The 22,051-nt window shown below is 37.0% G+C and overlaps 2 protein-coding genes across 7 annotated transcripts; one reads left to right on the forward strand and one right to left on the reverse strand.

Moving 5' to 3' along the window:
* The first annotated feature begins 608 nt into the window (after positions 1-608).
* LOC127158255 (NLR family CARD domain-containing protein 3-like) lies at positions 609-7,729 on the forward strand. The gene is made up of 5 exons (XM_051101425.1): positions 609-2,492; positions 2,651-2,824; positions 3,601-3,774; positions 6,479-6,525; positions 6,770-7,729. The coding sequence occupies exons 1-5, from the start codon at positions 757-759 to the stop codon at positions 7,291-7,293; spliced, it is 2,655 nt and encodes an 884-aa protein (XP_050957382.1). The 5' UTR covers positions 609-756; the 3' UTR covers positions 7,294-7,729.
* LOC127158253 (NACHT, LRR and PYD domains-containing protein 12) lies at positions 4,851-19,942 on the reverse strand. 6 transcript variants are annotated; one of them, XM_051101406.1, is made up of 8 exons: positions 19,859-19,942; positions 18,008-18,163; positions 15,665-17,554; positions 15,519-15,541; positions 15,368-15,425; positions 13,327-13,500; positions 13,077-13,123; positions 8,060-10,072 (listed from the first exon to the last, which is right to left on the reverse strand). In XM_051101406.1, the coding sequence occupies exons 2-8, from the start codon at positions 18,136-18,138 to the stop codon at positions 9,528-9,530; spliced, it is 2,868 nt and encodes a 955-aa protein (XP_050957363.1). In that variant the 5' UTR covers positions 18,139-18,163; positions 19,859-19,942; the 3' UTR covers positions 8,060-9,527. The 6 variants fall into 6 exon arrangements, with proteins under 6 accessions (XP_050957365.1, XP_050957366.1, XP_050957363.1 ...); XM_051101408.1 differs by lacking the exon at positions 8,060-10,072 and adding an exon at positions 4,851-5,009 and having other exon boundaries at positions 15,368-15,541; XM_051101409.1 differs by lacking the exon at positions 8,060-10,072 and adding an exon at positions 5,519-5,550 and having other exon boundaries at positions 15,368-15,541.
* Between the last annotated feature and the right edge of the window lie 2,109 nt (positions 19,943-22,051).

Genomic DNA, 22,051 nt, shown 5'->3' on the forward strand with positions numbered 1-22,051 from the left:
AAATTACACTCTTGCCAGTCTGAATTATCAATCTAATCTGTATGCGTTACGGAGCGAATGAGACGTGAAGCGGGCGGATCCATATGCAAGCTTTTATTGAACTGAGACAGACAGGTGATAAATCCAGGGCAGGCTGAAATCTAATCTTCATCTTAAAATTATTTCATCATATCTAGTGAAAGAGTAAGAAAAGCTGTGTTAGACTATAGCTCGAGCTGCGAGGTTGCACAGCAGGCTAATGAAAGCTCTGGACTGTGCACTTGGAATCGCTCAAAGATCTGGTAAGAGTGCATCATCGTCACATGAGGTTGCGTTGTATGGAGTGATGAAAGGCTGTAAGAAAAGCATGTGCAGAAAGTCCTTATATGGAGATGATCTGGGCATGTTTTATGCAAAAGACAAACCTCATAATTTAAAATACTCCAAATTCACTAACGATGATACTGACGATGAGAACAAATTCATGCGCATATGAATGTTTTGTGAATTAGGTGGAAAGTTTTTGTGAGAAGTTCGAATGTGCATATAAATGCTAATAATTTACACAATTGTTAGTGAATGAGACTCATTATTTTAAATAATGTTCTCCTTCTATTTTTCAGCAGTGGGAAAATTGATGAGCTGTTCAGGTCTGTGCCATCCTCTGCATTTCACTATAAGAATCACATCAGGCAGGACAAAACTGAAGCAGTCCTGCAGACACATGCACTTGAGACTAAAGACCTGCAAAGAATCAAAGACCATCACAAAACTAGCATGAATGATAAGTACAACAGACTATTTGAGGGAACCAAACTCCAAGAGAATCAAACCCTTCTGAACAGGATCTACACACAGCTCTACATCATAGAGGGAGAGAGTGAAGGAGTGAATGAAGAACATGAGATTTTACAGATGGAGAAAACAGCCAGAAAAAAACACTCACAAGACACTCCAATCTACTGCAATGACATCTTTAAAGCCTCACCTGAACCAGAATGTGATGAGAAAGATCAAATCAAGACTGTTCTTACTAAAGGCATCGCTGGAATCGGAAAAACCGTCTCTGTGCAGAAGTTCATTCTGGACTGGGCCGAGGGAAAAGCCAATCAGGATGTAGATTTCATGTTTATGCTTCCATTTCGAGAGCTGAATTTGATCCGAAATGATCAGTACAGTCTTCACAAACTTCTGTTGAACTTTCATCCTGAACTTCAAGATCTGGACTCAAAGATTTATGAGGAGTGTAAAGTTGTGTTCATCTTTGATGGTCTGGATGAAAGCAGAATCACACTGATGTTTTCAGATGATCAGAAAGTTTGTGATATGACTGAGACTTCATCAGTGGGTGTGTTGATGTCAAACCTCATGAAAGGAGAGCTGCTTCCCTCTGCTCTCATCTGGATCACCTCCAGACCAGCAGCAGCCAATCAGATCCCCTCCAAATACATCAACCGTGTAACAGAAATTCTGGGATTCAGTGAGTCTCAGAAAGAGGAATATTTCAGGAAGAGAATCAGTGACCAGCATCAAGCCAGCAGAATCATCTCACACATCAGAAGAGCAAGAAGCCTTAATATAATGTGCCACATCCCTGTCTTCTGCTGGATCTCATCCACTGTGCTTCAGAAGCTCCTGAAAGAAGATCTGAGTGCAGAAATCCCTCAAACTCTGACTGAAATGTACATCCACTTCCTGCTGATTCAGATCAATGTGAGGAATCAGAAGTATGAAGAGAGAGATCCAGAGAAACTCCTGCAGTCCAACAGAGAAGTGATTGTGAAACTTGCTGAAGTGGCTTTCAGACAGCTGATGAAGGGCAATGTGATGTTCTATGAGGAGGACCTGATTGAGAGCGGCATAGACATCACTGATGCCTCAGTGTATTCTGGGATTTGCACTGAGATCTTTAAAGAAGAATCTTTGATTAATTTGAAGAAAGTCTACAGCTTCATTCATCTGAGTGTTCAGGAGTTTCTTGCTGCTTTCTATCTGTTTTACTGCCATGTAATTAAAAATGTTGACACCCTTAAGTTTTTTGACTTAATTTATGGCTTTATAAAAAATACAGTAGATAAAGCTGTTGCAAGTGAAAATGGACACCTGGATCTGTTCCTGCGGTTCCTGCTGGGCGTCTCACTGGAGTCCAATCAGAGACTCTTACAGGATCTACTGACACACACAGAGAACAGCTCAGAGAGCATCAGGAGAACCACACAGTACATTAAAGAGAAGATCAAAGATGGACATGGACTCTCCACTGAAAGATCCATCAATCTGTTCCTCTGTCTGCTGGAAGTGAAAGATCAAACTCTGTCTACAGAGATTCAGGAGTTTGTGAAATCAGACAAACACTCAGAGAAGAAACTCTCTCCTGCTCACTGCTCAACAATCGCCTACATGCTTCAGATGTCAGAGGAGCCACTGGATGAACTGAACATCAAGAAATACAATACATCAGATGAAGGTAGACGAAGACTGATACCTGCTGTGATCAACTGCAGAAAAGCCTTGTGAGTATTGCAATGAGTAAAATGTTTCTGTAGAGTGACATTATCCTCTCTGAAAGGCATAGTTTATGATGTTCACAAGAATTAATGTCATATTAATTTACAAATGCATTAATTCATGGAAAAAAAAAATGAATAAGGATTTATTTATTTTGTTCTAGTCTTTCTGGCTGTAATCTCACTGATCAGTGTTGTGAGAGTTTGTCATCAGCTCTACAATCCTTAAACTGTGTCCTGAGAGAACTGGATCTGAGTAACAGTGACCTGCAGGATTCTGGAGTGAAGTTGCTCTCTTATGGTCTGAATAGACCAAACTGTCAGCTGGAGATACTGAGGTTTGTAAACAGAGTTGGAACATTCTGTCTGTAGTGTAGATTTTGTGTAGATACAAACACTCAGTAGTGTTCATTTCATCATTTGGTCTATCCCATGTGGGGCCTTAATGGAAACTGAGGACTGACTGAAAACTGGCTGGGCCCCAGTTAGGTAACCCAGGTGGTTACCCTCTGTGCTACTGTGCTGGCTGGGTGGAAAATGCCTCAAAGTGCATATTAAAGCAATCCAGCCACAGCCAACAGCCACATGTATCTTTACACAAATAAGAATGATATTTCAAAATACCTATTTCAATGCTATAAGGCAATAGGGGCCCTTAAATCCCTTATAACACCTTTTGACAGAGCAGAAATGTGGCATAGAATTGACGTTAAATGAGGGAGAAAGTAGTATGGAACCTGCTGTGGTCAAGAAAAATAAATAGCATTTTGTTCTTTGATCTATTTGTATAAGATTTCAGAATAGTAAAATTAATTTATCTTACCATTTTGAGAATATCTCTTTAGTTCAGCTATGAAGTTTATTGGTGTCGGAGGGTTGTATTCACCACCATTTATGAGCATAAAAAACAGTCTTGAAATATCTGTAAATCTGAACTTGCACAGTTTGCAAGAGATGCTCTAAGTTATAATTAAGACCAGCACAATTTTAATTAGCCCTAAATATTTTGGTCTAATTAATGTATAATACACATAATAAATCTATTAGCTCTCTACTTAAAACAAACAGAAAAAAAATAAAAAATCAGAATTAACCATTAATTTTTCATCTGTAGGTTGTCTGGCTGTATGGTGACAGAGGAAGGCTGTGGTTATTTGTCTTCAGCTCTGAGTTCAAACCCCTCACACCTGAGAGAGCTGGATCTGAGCTACAATCACCCAGGACAATCAGGAGTCCAGCTGCTCAAACACAAACTGGAGGATCCAAACTATAAACTGGAGATACTCAAGTATGACAAACATTTAACTATTTAACTTTAAACCTACGTCAAATAAAAATCCAAATAGAGTGAAAAGCGACTTTTTTTAAATATACATTTAGGAAACAATAATTAACCCTAATTTCAAAGACAAACTTTTGTCAAAATAAGCATAGGTGCACTTCCAAGAATGCTTGGGCACTGCAAAAGGACACCAAGGGCCTCATTTATAAAATGCTGCATATCCGTCGTATTTCCTCATCAAAAGATTCACCCAAAACATAGACCTATATACAAAATGAATAAATAAACTAAATGTGTTCAGCATTCTGAAACAAATAGTTTGTTTTACTGTAAATTAATGAAAGTGTTAATCCTTTAGTTTAACTGTGCTCACGTGAAAAGCCTTTATATGTCAGGAACTACTGTGTAGAAGGCAAGGAACGCGGAGATGGAGAATCACCATTAGCAGTCTTTAATAATTCACAGATAGGGGTAATACAAGGCAGGCAGGACACACACGTAGCACTTCCATGAAGACGTAACACCAGTTTGAGGCCCCCCTATTTGGCTGGACACGGAAACAGAAGCCCTCTCTGGGCTAGACTCGGGATCTGCAGCCCTCTTTGGCCTGGACATGGGAACAGGAGCTCTCTCTAGTCTGAACGTGGGAATGGCTTGAGGGTGGAGCAGCCACCGGGCTTGACGATGGAGCGGCCAGGTGTTTGTAAGTGTGAATGGGCTGACGGGGTTGACGGCAGAGCGGCCGGCAGGCATGAGTGAGAACTGGTCAGCGGGCTTCAGGATGAACTGGCCGGCGGGATTGACTGCGGAGTAGCCACTGTTTCTGCGCTGGGGACTGGAAAGGAACTTGGGAGAACTTAGGGGAAGTGTGGGTGCAACTGGGGGACTGGGCTCACTGGAACGGCATGTGAAGGGTGCTGGCTTATGGTGAGCTGAAGCGCCCACATGCATCCAGATAGGACCAGGACAATTATCCTCCACATCAACAAAGAAATCAGAGCCATTTAAATAATGTCTGCTATGGGTCTATAGCAATCGTCAGGAGACAGGAATCTAAAAAAATGACCATTGTCAAGTCCCATCCAGAAGAAGCATTAACCATATGATCGGTCCAGCTCACCAGATGTAAAACATTCAGGAACTCCTCCACATATTGCTCCAAAGGCTGTTCTTCCTGCTGGAAGTTGAAAATGAAGTTCTCAGCCCAGTTCATCTTTCTTGGTCCGGTGTTCTGTCAGGAACTGTGTAGGAGGCAAGGAACGCAGAGATGGAGAATCACAATTAACAGTCTTTAATAATCCACACATAGCACTTCCATGAAGACGTAACACAAAGAGAACATGGAGCAGACACACTATAACAGGGCTATTCAATTAACTTCATTTGAGGGTCGGAATATTGAATTGAGAATTTAAAGGTGGTGTGGTGGGTGTCATTCCAATCTCTTTCTGGGGGGGCCTATAAAATTAGAAACAAAATTGAAATGCACATTTAACATAAAAAAAAAAAATGTGGTCCTTGGCTAGTCTTAAAATTTGGAAAATAAAACAACATCACAGTACATATAACACTGAGTCATTATTAATTTAGCAAAAATAAATCCAAGATGGAAAAGCCATGGGTGACAAACTAAGGACACCTTATGACTGAGTTGCTTTTAGATCCACTCCTAGCACTAATACTAGGTAAAACCTGAAGTAATCATTTTCTGTATGACTTTATCAGCCTCTCACATTGTTCTGGAGAAATTTTGGCCCATTCTTCTTTACAGTGTTGCTTCAGCTTATTGAGAGAGAGAGAGAGAGAGAGAGAGAGAGATTGCACTGTTGAGAGACATTTTGCAAAGAGAGACAAAGGCTACAACAGAGAGGAGTCAAGACACATTAGTGCTTAACAAATTATTTATTTTAACACAGAAATATAAACATAGATGCATGGGTGTCACTAGGTCATTTTTAGGGGGGCTGATCAGCCTATCTAAAAAATTTCCCCTTTTAATTTCATATGAAAATGGGGACAGACTTCGACTTCTCCCCATCTTTCAGAGCGTTCTTTTTCAACCCACAGACTGTGACAGTGAAGAGTGAGAAACAAAGGACAAGTTGTGTTTATCGATAGATTGTTATAATATCTGCATCTGTGCAGTTCTGTCATAAATACAGTTTACAAAATAGCATGTTGGGGGGGCAATCCCCCAAATCATTTTTTAATATATTTTCATTTTAGGGCTGACCCCCTAAAATGAAAATCCTAAAATTACCCCTGGCTGGACGGGACACTCAGCATATTACAGACTGTTGAATTCCACAATTTATTAAAATGTCCCATTTTTATGCTTATTAATTAACCTGTAGTTCCCTCAAGAACCTAAGGTGTTCACAAACCCCAGTTTAGATAACCCAGTCTAACTGGATCCTTGGAATAAAAACTTTCCAGCTGTGGAGTTTACCAGTGAAAACATAAAACATAATGACGTCTCTTGTTCAAAAACATACGTCTATCCATTTTTTAAATATTATTTTCATTCTATTGCATTTATTGAAAAATGGACTTCATAGACAAAATTGAGAGGTTTTATAAATCTCTATAATAATAATAATAATAATAATAATGATAAAACACCATTGGATGTCTTATAAACACCATGAACATCATCTTATTGTGTTATCCCTTCATATTACCAATGTGGTGTGTGTTTGGGTTTCTATAGGTTGGGTCATGGAGGAGAGAAGAGAATTAAACCAGGAATGAAAAAATGTAAGTTTTAATTAACACAACCACACATTCAGTAGGTGTATAAATAGCAGATTGCTTATCATGATATACATTTATGCATTTTTATATAATAATATTCAAAGAAAGAAAGAGTGAAAGAGAGGAAAAGATGACATGATCACTCTTCACCCAGGGGTAGCTGTACTTGAAAACTTTTTTGAGTGCTTTATTCTCACTCATTTTACCATGTTATGAATGATCTTGCTGTTTTTTTTCTCAACCACAGACTACTGTGATCTCACACTGGATGAAAATACAGCAGACACTCGTCTCGCTCTGACCGAGGGGAAACGAAAAGTGATCAGAGTGAAAGAGCATCAGCCATATCCTGATCATCCAGAGAGATTTGATTACTATGGTAACGTTTTATGTAGAGAGAGTCTGACTGGACGCTGTTACTGGGAAGCTGAATGGAGTGGAGTGGCTGACATAGCAGTGGTATGTAAAGGAATACAGCGGAAAGGAAACAGTAATGAGTGTTTTATTGGATACAATGAAAAATCCTGGACTGTTTACTGCACAAGTAGCAATTTCTCTGCATTACACAATAAAATAAGCACTGACATACCAGCCCCTTCATTGTCTAACAGAGTAGGGGTGTATCTGGACGTGTCGGCCGGCTCTCTGTCCTTCTACAGCGTCTCTGACACACACTCACTCACACACTTACACACATTCAACACCACATTCACTGAACCCCTCTATGCTGGATTTGGTTTATATCCAGGCTCCTCTGTGCTTTTGTGTTAGAGATATGGGAACTTAAAGAATTGAACTGATTCAGAAGTAGTTACCAGCGTAACAGTAAAGGGACGGTATACAATTGGAAGAAATGGAAATAGTTCCTAAAAAGATTCCTGTATTGTATCGTACTGTTATCCTGTACTGTATCTATTGTTTTTATACTTTTTGTATTTAAGTATATAACTCTGTCCCACAGACAGAACTTCAGGTTTATCTCTGTTGAAGAACTGTGCTACACTACTACCTCAATACATTCTTCTCCTTGCATGACCTTTGGTCAGACTAACTTCTTTTATGTGTTAGAAGACATCTAGTGTATTGGCAAGCCACCTAAACAACTGCTCAGTCAAGAACAAGAAAATCGAACCGATACCAACACATTCCCTTTTAAAAGTGTGTTAGGAAAATTTCTCTGAGATGATAGTGATAGTAGCATTGCTGTTGATATGCTCAATAAAATGACCTTGTACATAAAACATTGTGTAGACTTTTTTCTTATACCTTGTTTTATCATTTTTGTTATTCATAACTTAGTCTGCATACAATTTCCATATGTATATTTCTATCCAGACATGATAATGTTACATTTAATGGTACAATGAACAAGAAAATTATAAGATGAAATAGATGTAGGATTTTCTCATGTGATTCTTTCAGAGAATCAAATGGACTTACAAATTTCTTATTCTACAAAAACTATTTCTGACACTTTTTTAATGTAAAATCACAACATTAATTGGTTTGCATGTAATTTGACATGTATATATTTTAATATGGAAGTTTTAATTACATTTTTATTAAATTAATTGGGCTTTCATTTGTGATTGCAATGTATTTATGAAGTGTGTAGAAATCATCTTATATTTGATCCTACAATCTTTTCTATGTGCATATGAATCAGAGAATGGACACACACACACACAAATTATGAATGCAGCGCTCTTTCAGATGAGAAATGTAGAAACCAAAAAGATCTTAAAAATTGTGCACAGCTGGATGATTTCAGATCTGCACTTATAGTCAGGAGTGTTGATATACCCTATAAAACTGGGTCATGTTCCCTACTACAATACTACTGATGAATCCTTAGATGTCAGTGGGATTTACATATAGTGCATCTGGAAAGCACTTCATTTTTGCCACATTTTATTATGTCACAGCCTTATTCCAAAATTAATTCAATTCATTGTTTTCCTCAAAATTCTACAAACAATATATATATATATATATATAATTTTATTTTTTTTATTTTTTATGTTTTTTAAATCTGCACAAAATTATTACAAATGGAAAAAAGAAAAAAGAAAAAAAAAATCGCATGTACAAAGACAATCTACAGCCTTTGCCGTAACACTCAAAATTGAGGTCAGGTGCATCCTATATTCACTGATCATCCTTGAGATGTTTCTACAAATTGACTGGAGTCCATCTGTGGTAGTTTGATTTGGTTCAGTTGATTGGACATGATTCGCAAAGGCACACACCTGTCTATATAAGGTCCCACAGTTAACAGTACATGTCAGAGCACAAAACAAAGCCATAAAGTCCAAGGAATTGAAAACTTTCTGCAGTATGGAAGGTTCACAGAAGCATGTAGTCTCTGTTATCCTTAATTGAAGAAGTTTAAAACAACCAGGACTCTTTCTAGAGCTGGCCTCCTGGCCAAACTAATCAACTGATGGAGAAGGGCTTTGGTTGTGTGGTTGAGTGGTGACCAAGAACTTGATGGTCACTCTAGTTGAGCTCCATGATAATATATGCAGATGGGAGAAAATTACAGAAGAACAAAAGCATGATGTCTTCCCCTGCACAGCCACAGTTCCATATACATCAGTTACCTGATTGTAAAAAATGTTCACTAATAAATTATCACTATGTCAAAAAGACAGAAGCCCTCTGGTGCCCAGGGAAGAAGGAAAAAAAAAAGAAAATCCAGACAAAGACAGAGATAATGTGATGTAATAAATAATAATCATATAAATAAACTAGATGAGGTAGAAGTTAGTGAACAAATTTTATGTTGGTCTAGTTTTTTTTTTTTTTTTAATGTAACGTAACACCCAATAGTCACTTATACTCCTACTTTTCTCTCTTTAGATGCACTTTTGAAATATCTAGCTATGCAGTTTCTGTGTGAATGTTTGAAGAAAATGATTATTCTGTGAGGCAAGGGGCGTGACAAATTGGCCAGTGCTGGCCCTGGTTTTGCCTGGCCAGAGGAGAACTGTGTTTATGTATGTCTATAGGGATTTGCTGTTCACCTGCAACAACACAGGGGAGTCTGGATAAACCTTAAATCCAGCATAGAGGGGTTCAGTGAATGTGGTGTTGAATGTGTGTAAGTGTGTGAGTGTGTGTGTGTCAGAGACACTGAAGAAGGACAGAGTGCCAGCCGACCAGTCCAGATACACTCCTACTCTATTAGACGATGAAGGAGAAGGTATATCTGTTTGCTTTAGATTGTGACAAGCTGAATAACTTCTGCTAGAGCAATACAGATTCCAGGACATTTCACTGTATCCAAACCAACAGTCTTCACTCAGCCCTTTCCTCCTGATTCCTTTATAAGCTACTGAAATATCAGCTCCCCTTCCACTCCATTCAGCCTCCCAATAACAGCGTCCAGTCAGACTCTCTTTACACAGAACCTGCTCAAAGCCGTCAAATCTGTCTGGATGATCAGGATACGCCTGATGATCTTCCACTCGTGTCACCTTCCTGTTCTCCTCAGACAGGAAGAGTTTATCATGTGCTGTGTTTCCATCCAGTGTGAGATCACAAGCATCTGAACACAAGAAAAGAGAGGAAAAGTGAGTATTTTTGCAACACAATAATTTTTTTTTTTTATTCATGTGCCCCAACACACATACATCTTTTTACTGTATAACTTGGCCTTATGTTTTTAAGATAACATGGCAGACATAGGGGTAAAATAATGCTCATAATCCTGGAATAACTGGAATATAGTCTGTCAGTAAACAAGCATTCAGCACAGCTGTCTGTGAATGACATCACCTCCCAATACAAACACGCCCCATAGTATAGTCCCATCCCTGATACTGAATGACAGCTTTCCATGTAGACATCAGAAATTCAAATGCTAGAGGAATTGCGATTCCATTAATTAATAACTATTGCCCACAGCTAAAAATAGTTATTGGTCTTCTGCTAAACTGCTAATCCAATCTGAATGTTTTAAAAAGTCTAGTAAAGTAGAGGAATCACTTTTGTCTCCTTGGACATTCAGAGGCTTCATAGTGGATGTGTTTACATCATCACATTTTGAACAGAAATGATTCGTCAGAAGAAAGCAACTTAATTCCTCTGAGCCAAACAGGAACTACTGTTGATGCTTTGTACCATGTCTATGCCCAGATACGTTCAAACTGTTACATATTCAACCAATAAACATAGCTTTTGGTCTTTTGAAGCACTATTTAGCATGTTTCTATGGAAGAAAAAAAAAACCACACACACACACACACACACACAAAGTTAAAGTAAAGTGTGTCGTGTGTGCATTAAAAAAAAAAAAAAACACACAAATGCATGAGTCCACTCTCTGAAAAAGCACATAAAAACACACAACATGGCATTTTGACATAAAACAAAACAAAAACAAAGATAAAACAGCGCTACTGTTATGCATCTGGTCCTGATCTCCAGTCTGCTTGCCACCTGAGGTCCCTTTGCCATTTCACATTACACAGATTGTTGCACCACACCCTAGACTATATTTCCCATCATTCATTGCGCTTATGAGCCTTGGACTTCCTTCTCCTATTCGCAGAGTATTGTGTTGTGTTTAGCACTCATCTAGTGTTAGCAACTGTACAGAGCCATTTTGTCTAGTGTAGCCTTGTTCCTGCATGTAGTCATTCAAGTCTTGTATCCTCACCTTGTTATATCGTCTTGTCTGCCTTCTGCCTGCCCTGGACTTTTCGCCTGTTGTGGATTTAACCCTTTGCCTTGTCGCCCCTTGAATAAACTCTAGCCTGCCCTTGTGGATAACCCGTTTGCCTCGGCCCTTGGATTATGTTCACCGCTGATTAACCCTCACCTGCTTTACGGATTACTCTTGTGTCTTGCTCTATATACCTGTTTTCCAATGTTAGACCCTGCCTAGGTTTGACCATGTCTCAGTCACGTTTTAATGAAAGGATGCATTTGGATCCACCCACTTCCCGTCTCCCTCGCTCCGTTACAGCTACATAATAAATAAAAAACACTGGAATTTATGTTTTTGCATCGCTAGGCGATGTCCCTGCGTAAAATCAATTTCGACGCAAGAGTACAGCCAGTGGGTCAATCCATTTGGCTGTTATATTATGTAAATATTTCTAATATAGTTTATAAAGATTTTATAGTTCTCTCATTTTATTGTATAGTTTGTGAATTATTTGCACTATTTGTACAATTTGTGCAATTGTTTTCAATACTTGCTGCATTGTTTGTGTTTGTTGTTCATACACAGATTGAAAGTATAATTCTCTTTTCTTATTTTTTTTATTTTATTTTTTTTTTTAAATGTGTTTTGTTATTACATAACACTGATTCCAATTGCTTTACTCCCTAAATGTTTTTAGACACATCTATATTGTCAGTAAATTAAATAGACCTTTTTTCACTAAAAGCCATACATAAAAGGCCATAACTTGCTTGGGGAATGTTATATGAAGACAAAATTGTATTTGGAAGCGTAAAACACAGAGATACAAATTTCTAAAGAAAAAAAATCTGTAGAAACTTCAGGAGTTTATGTTTAAAAAAAAAAAAAAAGAAAAAAAAATGATGCTGGCATTTTACTTAAAATTCTGGAAATTCATTAATTTAGAAAAAACAAAAGGAAAATTGGGACTAAAACTTCAAATTCTCTTGTTTATTATGTTATACGGCACTTGTTGAATGCTATAATAGGTCCGAAAAAACAAACAAAAGTGCAGGTGCACCAAATGTGTTCTAGGTCTTTATTTGCAATTGGATTTGGAATATGTCACTTTTTATGTGTCCACAAATTACAATTTGTAATTCCTTTTGAAAATAGTCTGGAATATTTTTCCATATTATTTTGTTGTTGTTGTCATTTGTTTGTTTTGTTGAAATATAAATATATAAATAAATAAGAAAAGATTTAACAATTACATTTGCAACAATTCTAAAATTACATTTGCAGAAAGCACACAATTGCTCAAAATTAGGCTACAATAAGCCTAATTAGGGATAGTCAAGATCCATTTTCAAATAAAAATATTGCATACAATTAGAAAATGGCAAAACAAAGGTTAATATGGTTTCATATTTATTGTTTATGGCAATTTGGGTAATTAATGTTACAAAATCAATTTGTGTAAAGTCATAATTTTGTTATAATACTTGGATCTGTTTGCTATTTGCAGTTGTTACTATTTTCATAGTGTGATTTTTTATTTTTATTTTTTTTTAATACAGGCATAGTAATTATTAATTATGATAATAGCATAATAATTAGTAATAGTTACAGAAATGTGTGTCCCTGTTTAGAGTAGACATAATTAATTTAATTACTTTGTGTTACAAAGTAATTAGATTTATATTATCAAAATCTAGTCAATCCTGGTCGCTACTGTACTTTATGATTAGTAATTATTTTAATAAACACTTACAATCAGCATGAGAGGGGAAAAAATAAGTGAATTCAAAACTTCAGATTTTTTAAGGTTTTTTTTTTTTTTTGGAGAATGATCCAGATGACAACATCAATATACAGTTGGTATGTGAGTGTGTGTCTGTGTGTTTGTTTTAAAACATACATTTCCGCAGACCTGGTGAAATCCTGGTCTCTCCTCCATGGTCCATACTACGGTAACACAAACATACCAAATTACAGTGACATACAGTATCCGCTGTAAACTACTGAATTTTGTATTGTAATTTATTAACTCTCTTAAAATGTTTATATTTCAAAATCTCAAATGCAATACTGTGAGTAATATCAGGCATACCTACTGAATTTCTACTGAGAAAAACAAAAAAGAGAAGAAAACACTAGATTTTTCATACTTCAGTATCTGCAGTTTATAGTTTGGATCGTCCAGTTTGTGTTTGAGCAGCTGGACTCCTGATTGTCCTGGGTGATTGTAGCTCAGATCCAGCTCTCTCAGGTGTGAGGGGTTTGAACTCAGAGCTGAAGACAAATAACCACAGCCTTCCTCTGTCACCATACAGCCAGACAACCTATAGATGGAAAATAATCAGTGTTAGTATGCATTTATCACCTCCTTCTTTCTCAAAACACTCAATTGCAGACATGTATATGGCATTGTAATGAATGAGTGTTTACTGTTGTCCTTTTGAATTATTGACACATTATTTTTCCTATTTAATAATGTACAGCTGCTTTGACACAAACTGTATTGTTAAAAGTGCTATATAAATAAAGGTGACATGTATGCATTCAGATTTGATTTCTTTTTAGGTGCAAACACCAAAAGGCTCTTTTATTATTTGGAAATATAATTTAATTCAGTTAGTCTAAAATGACATCAAACTGTAATTTAATGTGGATTTAATGGATATAATGAAGTATAAATATATAATAGTTTATATATATTTTATAATAGGTTACACCTGCTTAGCATTTCTCATACAAGCATCCATATTTCCGATAAAAAGTACTCCAAATCACACAGAAAACAAATACAATCCATATATTTGTTACATATCACTGTGTGTTCTAAAGAGTCTTATTTTGACATTGTTCATGGACTTATTGGCTGCATCCAAAAATTCATACTTCCCCACTATAGGCCTTCATCACACTTCTGTGTTTGAAAAGTGGAATGATAGAAAAGCATTGTAAAATAAAATAAATGATATGTACCCTACATAAAATGTATTATGCACAATTGATCACAGATAACATATATCAACCACAGTTTACAATTACTGGATTGTGTTATTCTAAAGCACATTTCATGATTTATACACTCTTAAAATTGAAAGATTTCAAAAAGGAGATGCCCTGCCATTTTGGTTCCTGAAGTGGCCAACGCACTTAATCATTACTTCATTGAATCTGTAGACACAACTGCACAGACTCTTGAGTATACAGAAGTTTGTCCAGTTAAGTCAGTGTAACAAGCCCTTACTTTAAGGGCCATCTGTGAATTAGATGTCATAAAGGCATCATCGGATGCCCATTTTCACAAGTTGATATGATTCTATTCTTGATGAAAAGTCTATAACACATATTGCTTAAAATTCCTCATTGGTAGTATAAAACAACACCATTTTTACTTTGCCAAAATCAGCTCTGCAAAAATCATCTCTTTCTAAGGGGTTGTTCCTTTAAATGCAAATAAGTTCTGCTCATCCCGCCCCTCTCTTCTCTCTGTGGAAAGACGGTCTTGTTTACATTAGCGGCATTTAGCCCTGTTTAGCCTCTAAACTTCCTAACTACCACGTTATAAGGAAAGGCTTATACCCACTTCTACTGTAAGTGAAGCTGGATCACGAATGATTCGCGTGAACACAGATATATGTAGATCGGGAGGTGCATTCCCTTCACAAACAAACATAATCTACTGCATCTTCAGCAGCTCAGATGTCGGGAGTAAATGACGACCACTATGTTCATTATTACAGACTGGATTGAATGATGGAGAGATCAGATCTCTGTTTGCACAAGGAGTCTGACAACAGCCTGTGCTCCATACAAAAATCTCACTGGATTATTACGATTAATGGCAAAATGAATGTTTAGAAATGTAAACTGATATTTCCTACTGACACACCACAACAAAAGACAGACTTTAACTGACTTTAAACCAATTTTTTAGCTGATGAAAATACTAGTGGCCTAAGACTTTTGCACAGTACTGTAAATATATACTTTATTTTTTATTTATTCTTTTTTTTCCCGTTGGTACAATTCAACATGCTTTTCTTTTTCAAAGACATTTGTCAGTATTTTGGTTCCATAATTCATTAACATCATAGGCATCTGAAGCATATAAAAAGCTCCAAACAAACAAAACAATCCAAGGAAATACAATGTAAATTAAATTTTACAGTTGTTGGAAAACATGTCTTCCCTTCTTACCTCAGTATCTCCAGCTGACAGTTTGAATTCTTCAGTCCATCGCAGAGCAGCTTCACTCCTGAATCATGTAGGTCATTGTTAGTCAGATCCAGCTCTCTTAAGACAGAGTTTGAGGATTGTAGAGCTGATGATACAATTTCATAATGTTCACCAGTGAGATTACAGTCAGCAAAACTGAAAGAGAGAGTAAAATACATGATAATTAATTGTTAACCTTCTTCTTCAGCTGTATTTCAAAAAAAAAAAAAAAAAAAAAAACATTTAACTGAAATAATTAAGACATTATTTAACACTCACAGAGCTTTTCTGCAGTTGACCACAGCTGGTATCAGTCTTCTTCTCCCCTCATCTGATGTGTTGTATTTCTTGAGGTCCAGTTCATCTAGAACTTCCTCTGACATCTGAAGCATGTAGGCGATTGTTGAGCAATGAGCAGGAGAGAGTTTCTTCTGTGAGTGTTTGTGTGATTTCACAAACTCCTGAATCTCTCTGGACAGAGACTGATCTTTCACTTCCAGCAGACAGAGGAACAGATTGATGGATCTTTCAGTGGAGAGTCCATGTCCATCTTTGATCTTGTCTTTAATGTACTGTGTGGTTCTCCTGATGCTCTCTGAGCTGTTCTCTGTGTGTGTCAGTAGATCCTGTAAGAGTCTCTGATTGGACTCCAGTGAGATGCCCAGCAGGAACCTCAGGAATAGATCCAGGTGCCCATTGTTACTCTCAAGGACTTGATCTACTGCACTTTCCAATAAACTATAAATTAAATCAAAAAACCTGGATGTGACAGATGTTTGTCTATTGTAGTAGTAAAACACATAGAAGGCAGCGAGAAACTCCTGAACGCTCAAATGAATGAAGCTATAGACTTTCCTCTGATGAATCACAGATTCCTCCTTAAAGATCTCAGTGCAAATCCCAGAATACACTGAGGCGTCAGTGACATCTATGCCGCTCTCAATCAGGTCCTTCTTATAGAACATAATATTGCCTTTCATCAGCTGTTTGAAAGCCACTTCAGCAAGTTTCACAGTCACTTCTCTGTTGGACTGCAGGAGTTTCTCTGGATCTCTCTCTTCATACTTCTGATTCCTCATGTTGATCTGAATCAGCAGGAAGTGGATGTACATTTCAGTCAGAGTTTGAGGAATTTCTGCACTCAGATCTTCTTTCAGGAGCTTTTGAAGCACAGTGGATGAGATCCAGCAGAAGACAGGGATGTGGCACATGATGTGGAGGCTTCTTGCTCTTCTGATGTGTGAGATGATCCTGCTGGCTTGATGCTGGTCACTGATTCTCTTCCTGAAATATTCCTCCTTCTGATTGTCATTGAATCCCTGAATTTTTGTCAGACGGTTAATGTATTTGGAGGGGATCTGATTGGCTGCTGCTGGTCTGGAGGTGATCCAGATGAGAGCAGAGGGAAGCAGCTCTCCTTTCATGAGGTTTGACATCAACACACTCACTGATGAAGTCTCAGTCACATCACAAACTTTCTGATCATCTGAAAACATCAGTGTGATTCTGCTTTCATCCAGACCATCAAAGATGAACACAACTTTACACTCCTCATAAATCTTTGAGTCCAGATCTTGAAGTTCAGGATGAAAGTCCAGCAGAAGTCTGTGAAGACTGTACTGATGATCTCGGATCAAGTTCAGCTCTCGAAATGGAAGCACAAACATGAAATCTACATCCTGATTGTCTTTTCCCTCGGCCCAGTCCAGAATGAATTTCTGCACAGAGACGGTTTTTCCGATTCCAGCGATGCCTTTAGTAAGAACAGTCTTGATTTGGTCTTTCTCCTCACATCCTGGTTCAGGTGAGGATTTAAAGATGTCATTGCAGTAGATTGGAGTGTCCTGTGAGTGTTTTGTTCTGGCAGTTTTCTCCATCTGTAAAACCTCATGTTCTTCATTCACTCCTATACTCTCCTCCTCTATGATGTGGAGCTGTGTGTAGATGCTGTTCAGGAGAGTTTGGTTCTCTTGGAGTTTGATTCCCTCAAATAGTCTGCTGTAATTGTTCTTCATGCTGGTTTTGTGCTGATCTTTGACTCTCTTCAGGTCTCTAGTCTCCAGTGTTTGTTTCTCCAGGACTGATTCAGTTTTTTCCTGTCTGATGTAACTCTGATAATGGGAGCTAGAGGACGGCACAGATCTGATCAGCTCTTGTATTTCCTCCCTGCTGAAATTAAAAAGAAATGAGCAACAAAAAAGACAAATACAGGCTTCACACAGCTGTCACTCTTCACAGGCATGCCGCTGGGTGCTAAAGACTCTGATCTCTTTCTCTTCCTTCTGCTAAAGCTGACAACAGACAAATTAAACATCATTTTAAACCTATATGTATCAATATGTTTGTCAATCCCCATGTCTATAGCTTAAGTGCAACCTTGATTTACATGTATTAATTTAGAAGATGCTTAAGTGCTGTACTAAAAGTTAATGAAATGTAAAAAGAAATAAACAATAAATGTATGGATAATATTTAAGAGAGACAATAACAGTGAAAGTTCTGAAAAGTGATTTTGTGTGACTCTGTGATGAAACATTGCTGATTCACAGACAACCGGCTTCTGGAATTCACTGCAAGTCACTTTGGATAAAAGCATCTGCCAAATGCTAAAATGTGTTTTACCTGGGGTCAGAGGTCTCTACTGCATCACTGAAGATAGAGGGCAGATTCTTTATAGGTTGATTGCAGCTTGATTCAGAAAAACTCATTTTGGAGGCAGTGTCTTCCTCTTCTTTTTCTTCACAGAGACTCATTTTGGCACCAGATTCCTCTTTCTGTCTTTAAAAGAGTATTTAGAGATTGACTGACCTTTTTGTTGAAATTAAAAAAAAAAAAAAAAAAAAAAAAAAGAAAAGAAAAAAAAGAAAAACCGACAGAAAGCATACAAAGCAAGCTGTAGGGTGAGTAAATGATGACAGGATTTTCATTTTTGGGTGAAGCTTGATAGTCATGTTAAGAGTCTAGGGGTAATTTTGGATTCATCACTAAATTTTAATAAACAGATCAGTGCCATCGTCAAAGGTAGGTTTTTTTATTTATTTATTTATTTTTTTTTCCATTTGAGATCAATTAAAAAATTAAGCCTTTTCTTTCCAAGAAGGATTTGGAAATTGTGTTTCATTCTTTTATTTCACCTAGGTTAGATTATTGTAATTGTTTATATATATTGGTCTCCCTCAGACTGTGGTAGCCTGTCTGCAGCTAGTGGGGAAAAAATGCAGCTATGAGGGTTTTAATACGAAATTAATTACCCTCAAAATTATTTTGTTTGTCTACAAAGTGCTAACTGGTTTAATTATATTTTTGTTTGTTTGTTTCGGCTTTTGCTTTGTACAGTTGCTATCCATTGTGTGCATGTTTGTATTAAAGTCCTGCACGGAACTGTGAAGAACTGCCACTGGTAAGAAGCCTTTTAACTGTGTTTATGATCAGTCTGCATAACAGTGACGGTACAATATGTATTTTAGGTATGAAAATGACATATTTTGAGTTTTAATATTATATAATCCCCACACCCCCTGTCCCGCCCCGTCCCGTCTGCATCCAGCCCCCACTGTCCTTTTTTGGAAAACTGAAATAAATCACTCACTGCTCTTGCCTAAATAGCGTGTTTCTTAAATAAGAATCAGTGCATATTGAATTCAGAGTGAAAACTAGTAATTTTCTTTTTTATTATTCAGCTCCTAAACTGATGTTAAAATGATTACACTAATGTTAAAATAAAATTAAAAAAAAAAAAAAATCTCAACTCACATTTTCTTTAATATCGCACAGCCCTGTATCACATAATAATATGAAATATGAAAAGGGCAAAACGGGAAGAATTTAGGCCCTAACAAAATAATTTCTTTGATGGCATAATTCACTTACTTCAGTAACAATATCATGTTCATTTGTACTATTGTGTAGCATTGTTTCAGCTTTTAGCTTTAAACATACAGAGTTTAGCTCCAACCAGCTCCAACTCACACCTGCTTGGAGTTTCCAGTAATCCTGAAGACCTTGATTAGCTGGATCAGGAGTGTTTGATTAGGGTTGGAGCGAAAATGTGCAGGAATTGCGTTTGAGACCAATGGTTTATGTAGTGCTATGCTAATTTGGATGCAGTAGAAATGCGATATTCATAACTGCTGTTTTGTGGTGTTGCTGAATGTATCATTTCCATTATATGTGTGCAACAATCAATAATATTGCGTAATGGAGATTGTTTCTGATAGCTCTATGTACACTAACGCCGACCCTGAGCATTTAAAAGAGTCATGGTAGAGAAACATCTACATACATCAGCATATAAATCATTTACTTGATGACTTTTAGTCTTTAGGTAAATATTCAATAATGTTATATACCCCAACGACCAGAGAAAGTCTGAATGCATATCCAAATAGGTTTGAAATCCCATTTAAGAAAGATAAAAACCAGCACATCCTTTCATTGGTACATGGTTAGATGAAGGAAAAGTTGCTTGCTTACCAAAAAACGTGCTATCGTTAAAAACCCAATGTTGGTTTTTCGACTTGAAATGGCGTCGCTTATTTTCCTGGGCTTTCACTTTCGTTATTAACTCGGTTTATTCGAAGGACAATCACACTCCCTCTAGTGGCTCAGAGCAGCATCTTATTCTCAGAGCAGAACACAGTGTGAACTTAAATTAAACTCAACATGGGAATTAGATGTCAGAATCATTGTGTGGTTTAATATATAAAAATGCTTAATATTAATATTCACCACTCTATTGCATAATAAAATCACTAACACTACAAGACAAACTCTCAGTATACTTATTTGGAAGGTTTATTTTTAATTTTGATTTTAGTCTGGTCTTTTTAAGAACTTTCATTTAGTCTTGGTAAGAAAAGTTTTGATGAAACAGTTATTTTAATTGAATATTTGTTTGCTTTTAATAAATTGTGTAACAGTATGTTTTAAAATATGCATTTTCACATACTGTACTCACATACTGTCGTGACAGATTACAGGTTGGATAACATTCTATGATTTACAGTTTGAAAGGTTTATCAAACACAAAGCAGCTTTACAGAAAAGGCATCAAACAAGTGTCAGCATCTTCGGTTGTAATCTCAGTTGCTGTCTGCAGTGTATGATGAATGAATCTCTTATTTGCATCGCATGTGCTTCTGCACTTTATTGTTTCTAATGTGATAATTCGCCAGAGTGCAGAATTCAGTCAGCGATCGCTGACCAAAACTCTAGCATTTCAGCGATGACAAACATCTCTGATTGGCCATTGCATTTATAAAATCTACAGAATTCTGTGATTTGTTGTAATGTGAAAAGCTGGGAAAAGAAATATAACGCACCATGCACAAATCTGCATTTAATGCCGCAATATACACTTTTCCTTTCATTTTCCCCTTATTCGTAACACATGCTCCGCATATTTTTATGTAAATTATATATTTAAATCATGCGTTTACATACACCTTGCAAAAAGGAACAATATGTACATTTTCGACTCTAGAGGTCGCATTTTCAAAACAATAGACTCGTTTGAGCTGAACAAAATCTTCGCAGAATCGGTCAGCGGTGATCACCGCAAGATGTATGCCGGTTAGAAATGTTTACGTGATGTTGCCGTTCTTTTCTAAAATGTTTTATTTTTTAGTATAATATGATGTGTTATGTGTTTAAATTGTGCATGAATATTCCCAAACACTATACCAGTGCGATCTCTGCGTGAGATATGTGATCCCTGGTGAAAAAACCAGCATATGCTGGTAGGTAAGTTTTGATGCTGGAATGCTGGTTAGGTAGGTTTTGATGCTGGTTTAAGCTGGTCCTTGACCAGCAACATGACCAGCAAAAACCAGCAAAGGACCATCTTAAACCAGCTAAGGACCAGCACAAACCAGCAAAGGACCAGCTTAAACCAGCATCAAAACCTACCTAACCAGCATTCCAGCATCAAAACATACCTACCAGCATATGCTGGTTTTTTCACCAGGGATTGTTGTCATATATAAAAATCTAAAATACACCTTTGTATTAAAGTAAAAATGGATGATAAATACGCCTTTCGTATGGAATTAAATAGCAAGCACTTTGAGTGTCTTGTTCGTCATATTTATTTTGATATAAAAACAACAGAGCTTAAATTATATCATGTTTATCAGCAACACAGCACGTGAGTGTGATAACGCAATATCCGCCTTTGATCTCGTAGGTGTCTGTTCTACTTCTCGAGGTCAGAACTGTCCGTCTTGACTGCACTTATTTCACTCCTCCCCTCACTGCAGCCGCCTACTCTCGCCTACATTTCAGACGAGGCTAATCTCAAACGAGCCTATTATTTAAAACTGAAATTTCTCTGGATTTACAAATCCTTGAGAACCTTTGAGATAACGTGCACAACTGCACGAAATATAACACTGTGTAAGTGGTTTTTGGACATTCATTACAAAAATCGTACATATTGTGCTTTTAAAACCTAAAATAATAAGATTAAAAAAATAAATAAATAAATTGCATGTTGTTGTTGTTGTCACATAACAGGCGTTTACATATAGTCCATATGCATTTACACAAATTAATCAGTTTCGAAGTTTACATAAACTTAATTTTCATTACCTGACGATCCACAACAATTTTTTTTATGATTTCTATTCATGGCAAGTACTATGCTTGTCCTGTGCAGTCCTGTTCTGT

This window comes from Labeo rohita, unplaced genomic scaffold (assembly GCF_022985175.1).
Source record: "Labeo rohita strain BAU-BD-2019 unplaced genomic scaffold, IGBB_LRoh.1.0 scaffold_142, whole genome shotgun sequence".
Taxonomy (NCBI): Eukaryota; Metazoa; Chordata; class Actinopteri; order Cypriniformes; family Cyprinidae; genus Labeo; species Labeo rohita.

Bases quoted from the DNA above. Each gene is read 5' to 3' on its own strand.
- LOC127158255 (XM_051101425.1), top strand. From the start codon at position 757: ATGAATGATAAGTACAACAGACTATTTGAGGGAACCAAACTCCAAGAG. The intron at 2,493-2,650 runs GTGAGTATTGCA...ATTTTGTTCTAG, and splicing joins ATCAACTGCAGAAAAGCCTT to TCTTTCTGGCTGTAATCTCA. The intron at 2,825-3,600 runs GTTTGTAAACAG...TTTCATCTGTAG, and splicing joins TGTCAGCTGGAGATACTGAG to GTTGTCTGGCTGTATGGTGA.
- LOC127158253 (XM_051101404.1), bottom strand. From the start codon at position 18,138: ATGAGTCTCTGTGAAGAAAAAGAAGAGGAAGACACTGCCTCCAAAATG. The intron at 15,542-15,664 runs GTGAGTGTTAAA...TCTCTCTTTCAG, and splicing joins GTCAACTGCAGAAAAGCTCT to TTTTGCTGACTGTAATCTCA. The intron at 13,124-13,326 runs GTATGAAAAATC...GTGTTACCGTAG, and splicing joins TATAAACTGCAGATACTGAA to TATGGACCATGGAGGAGAGA.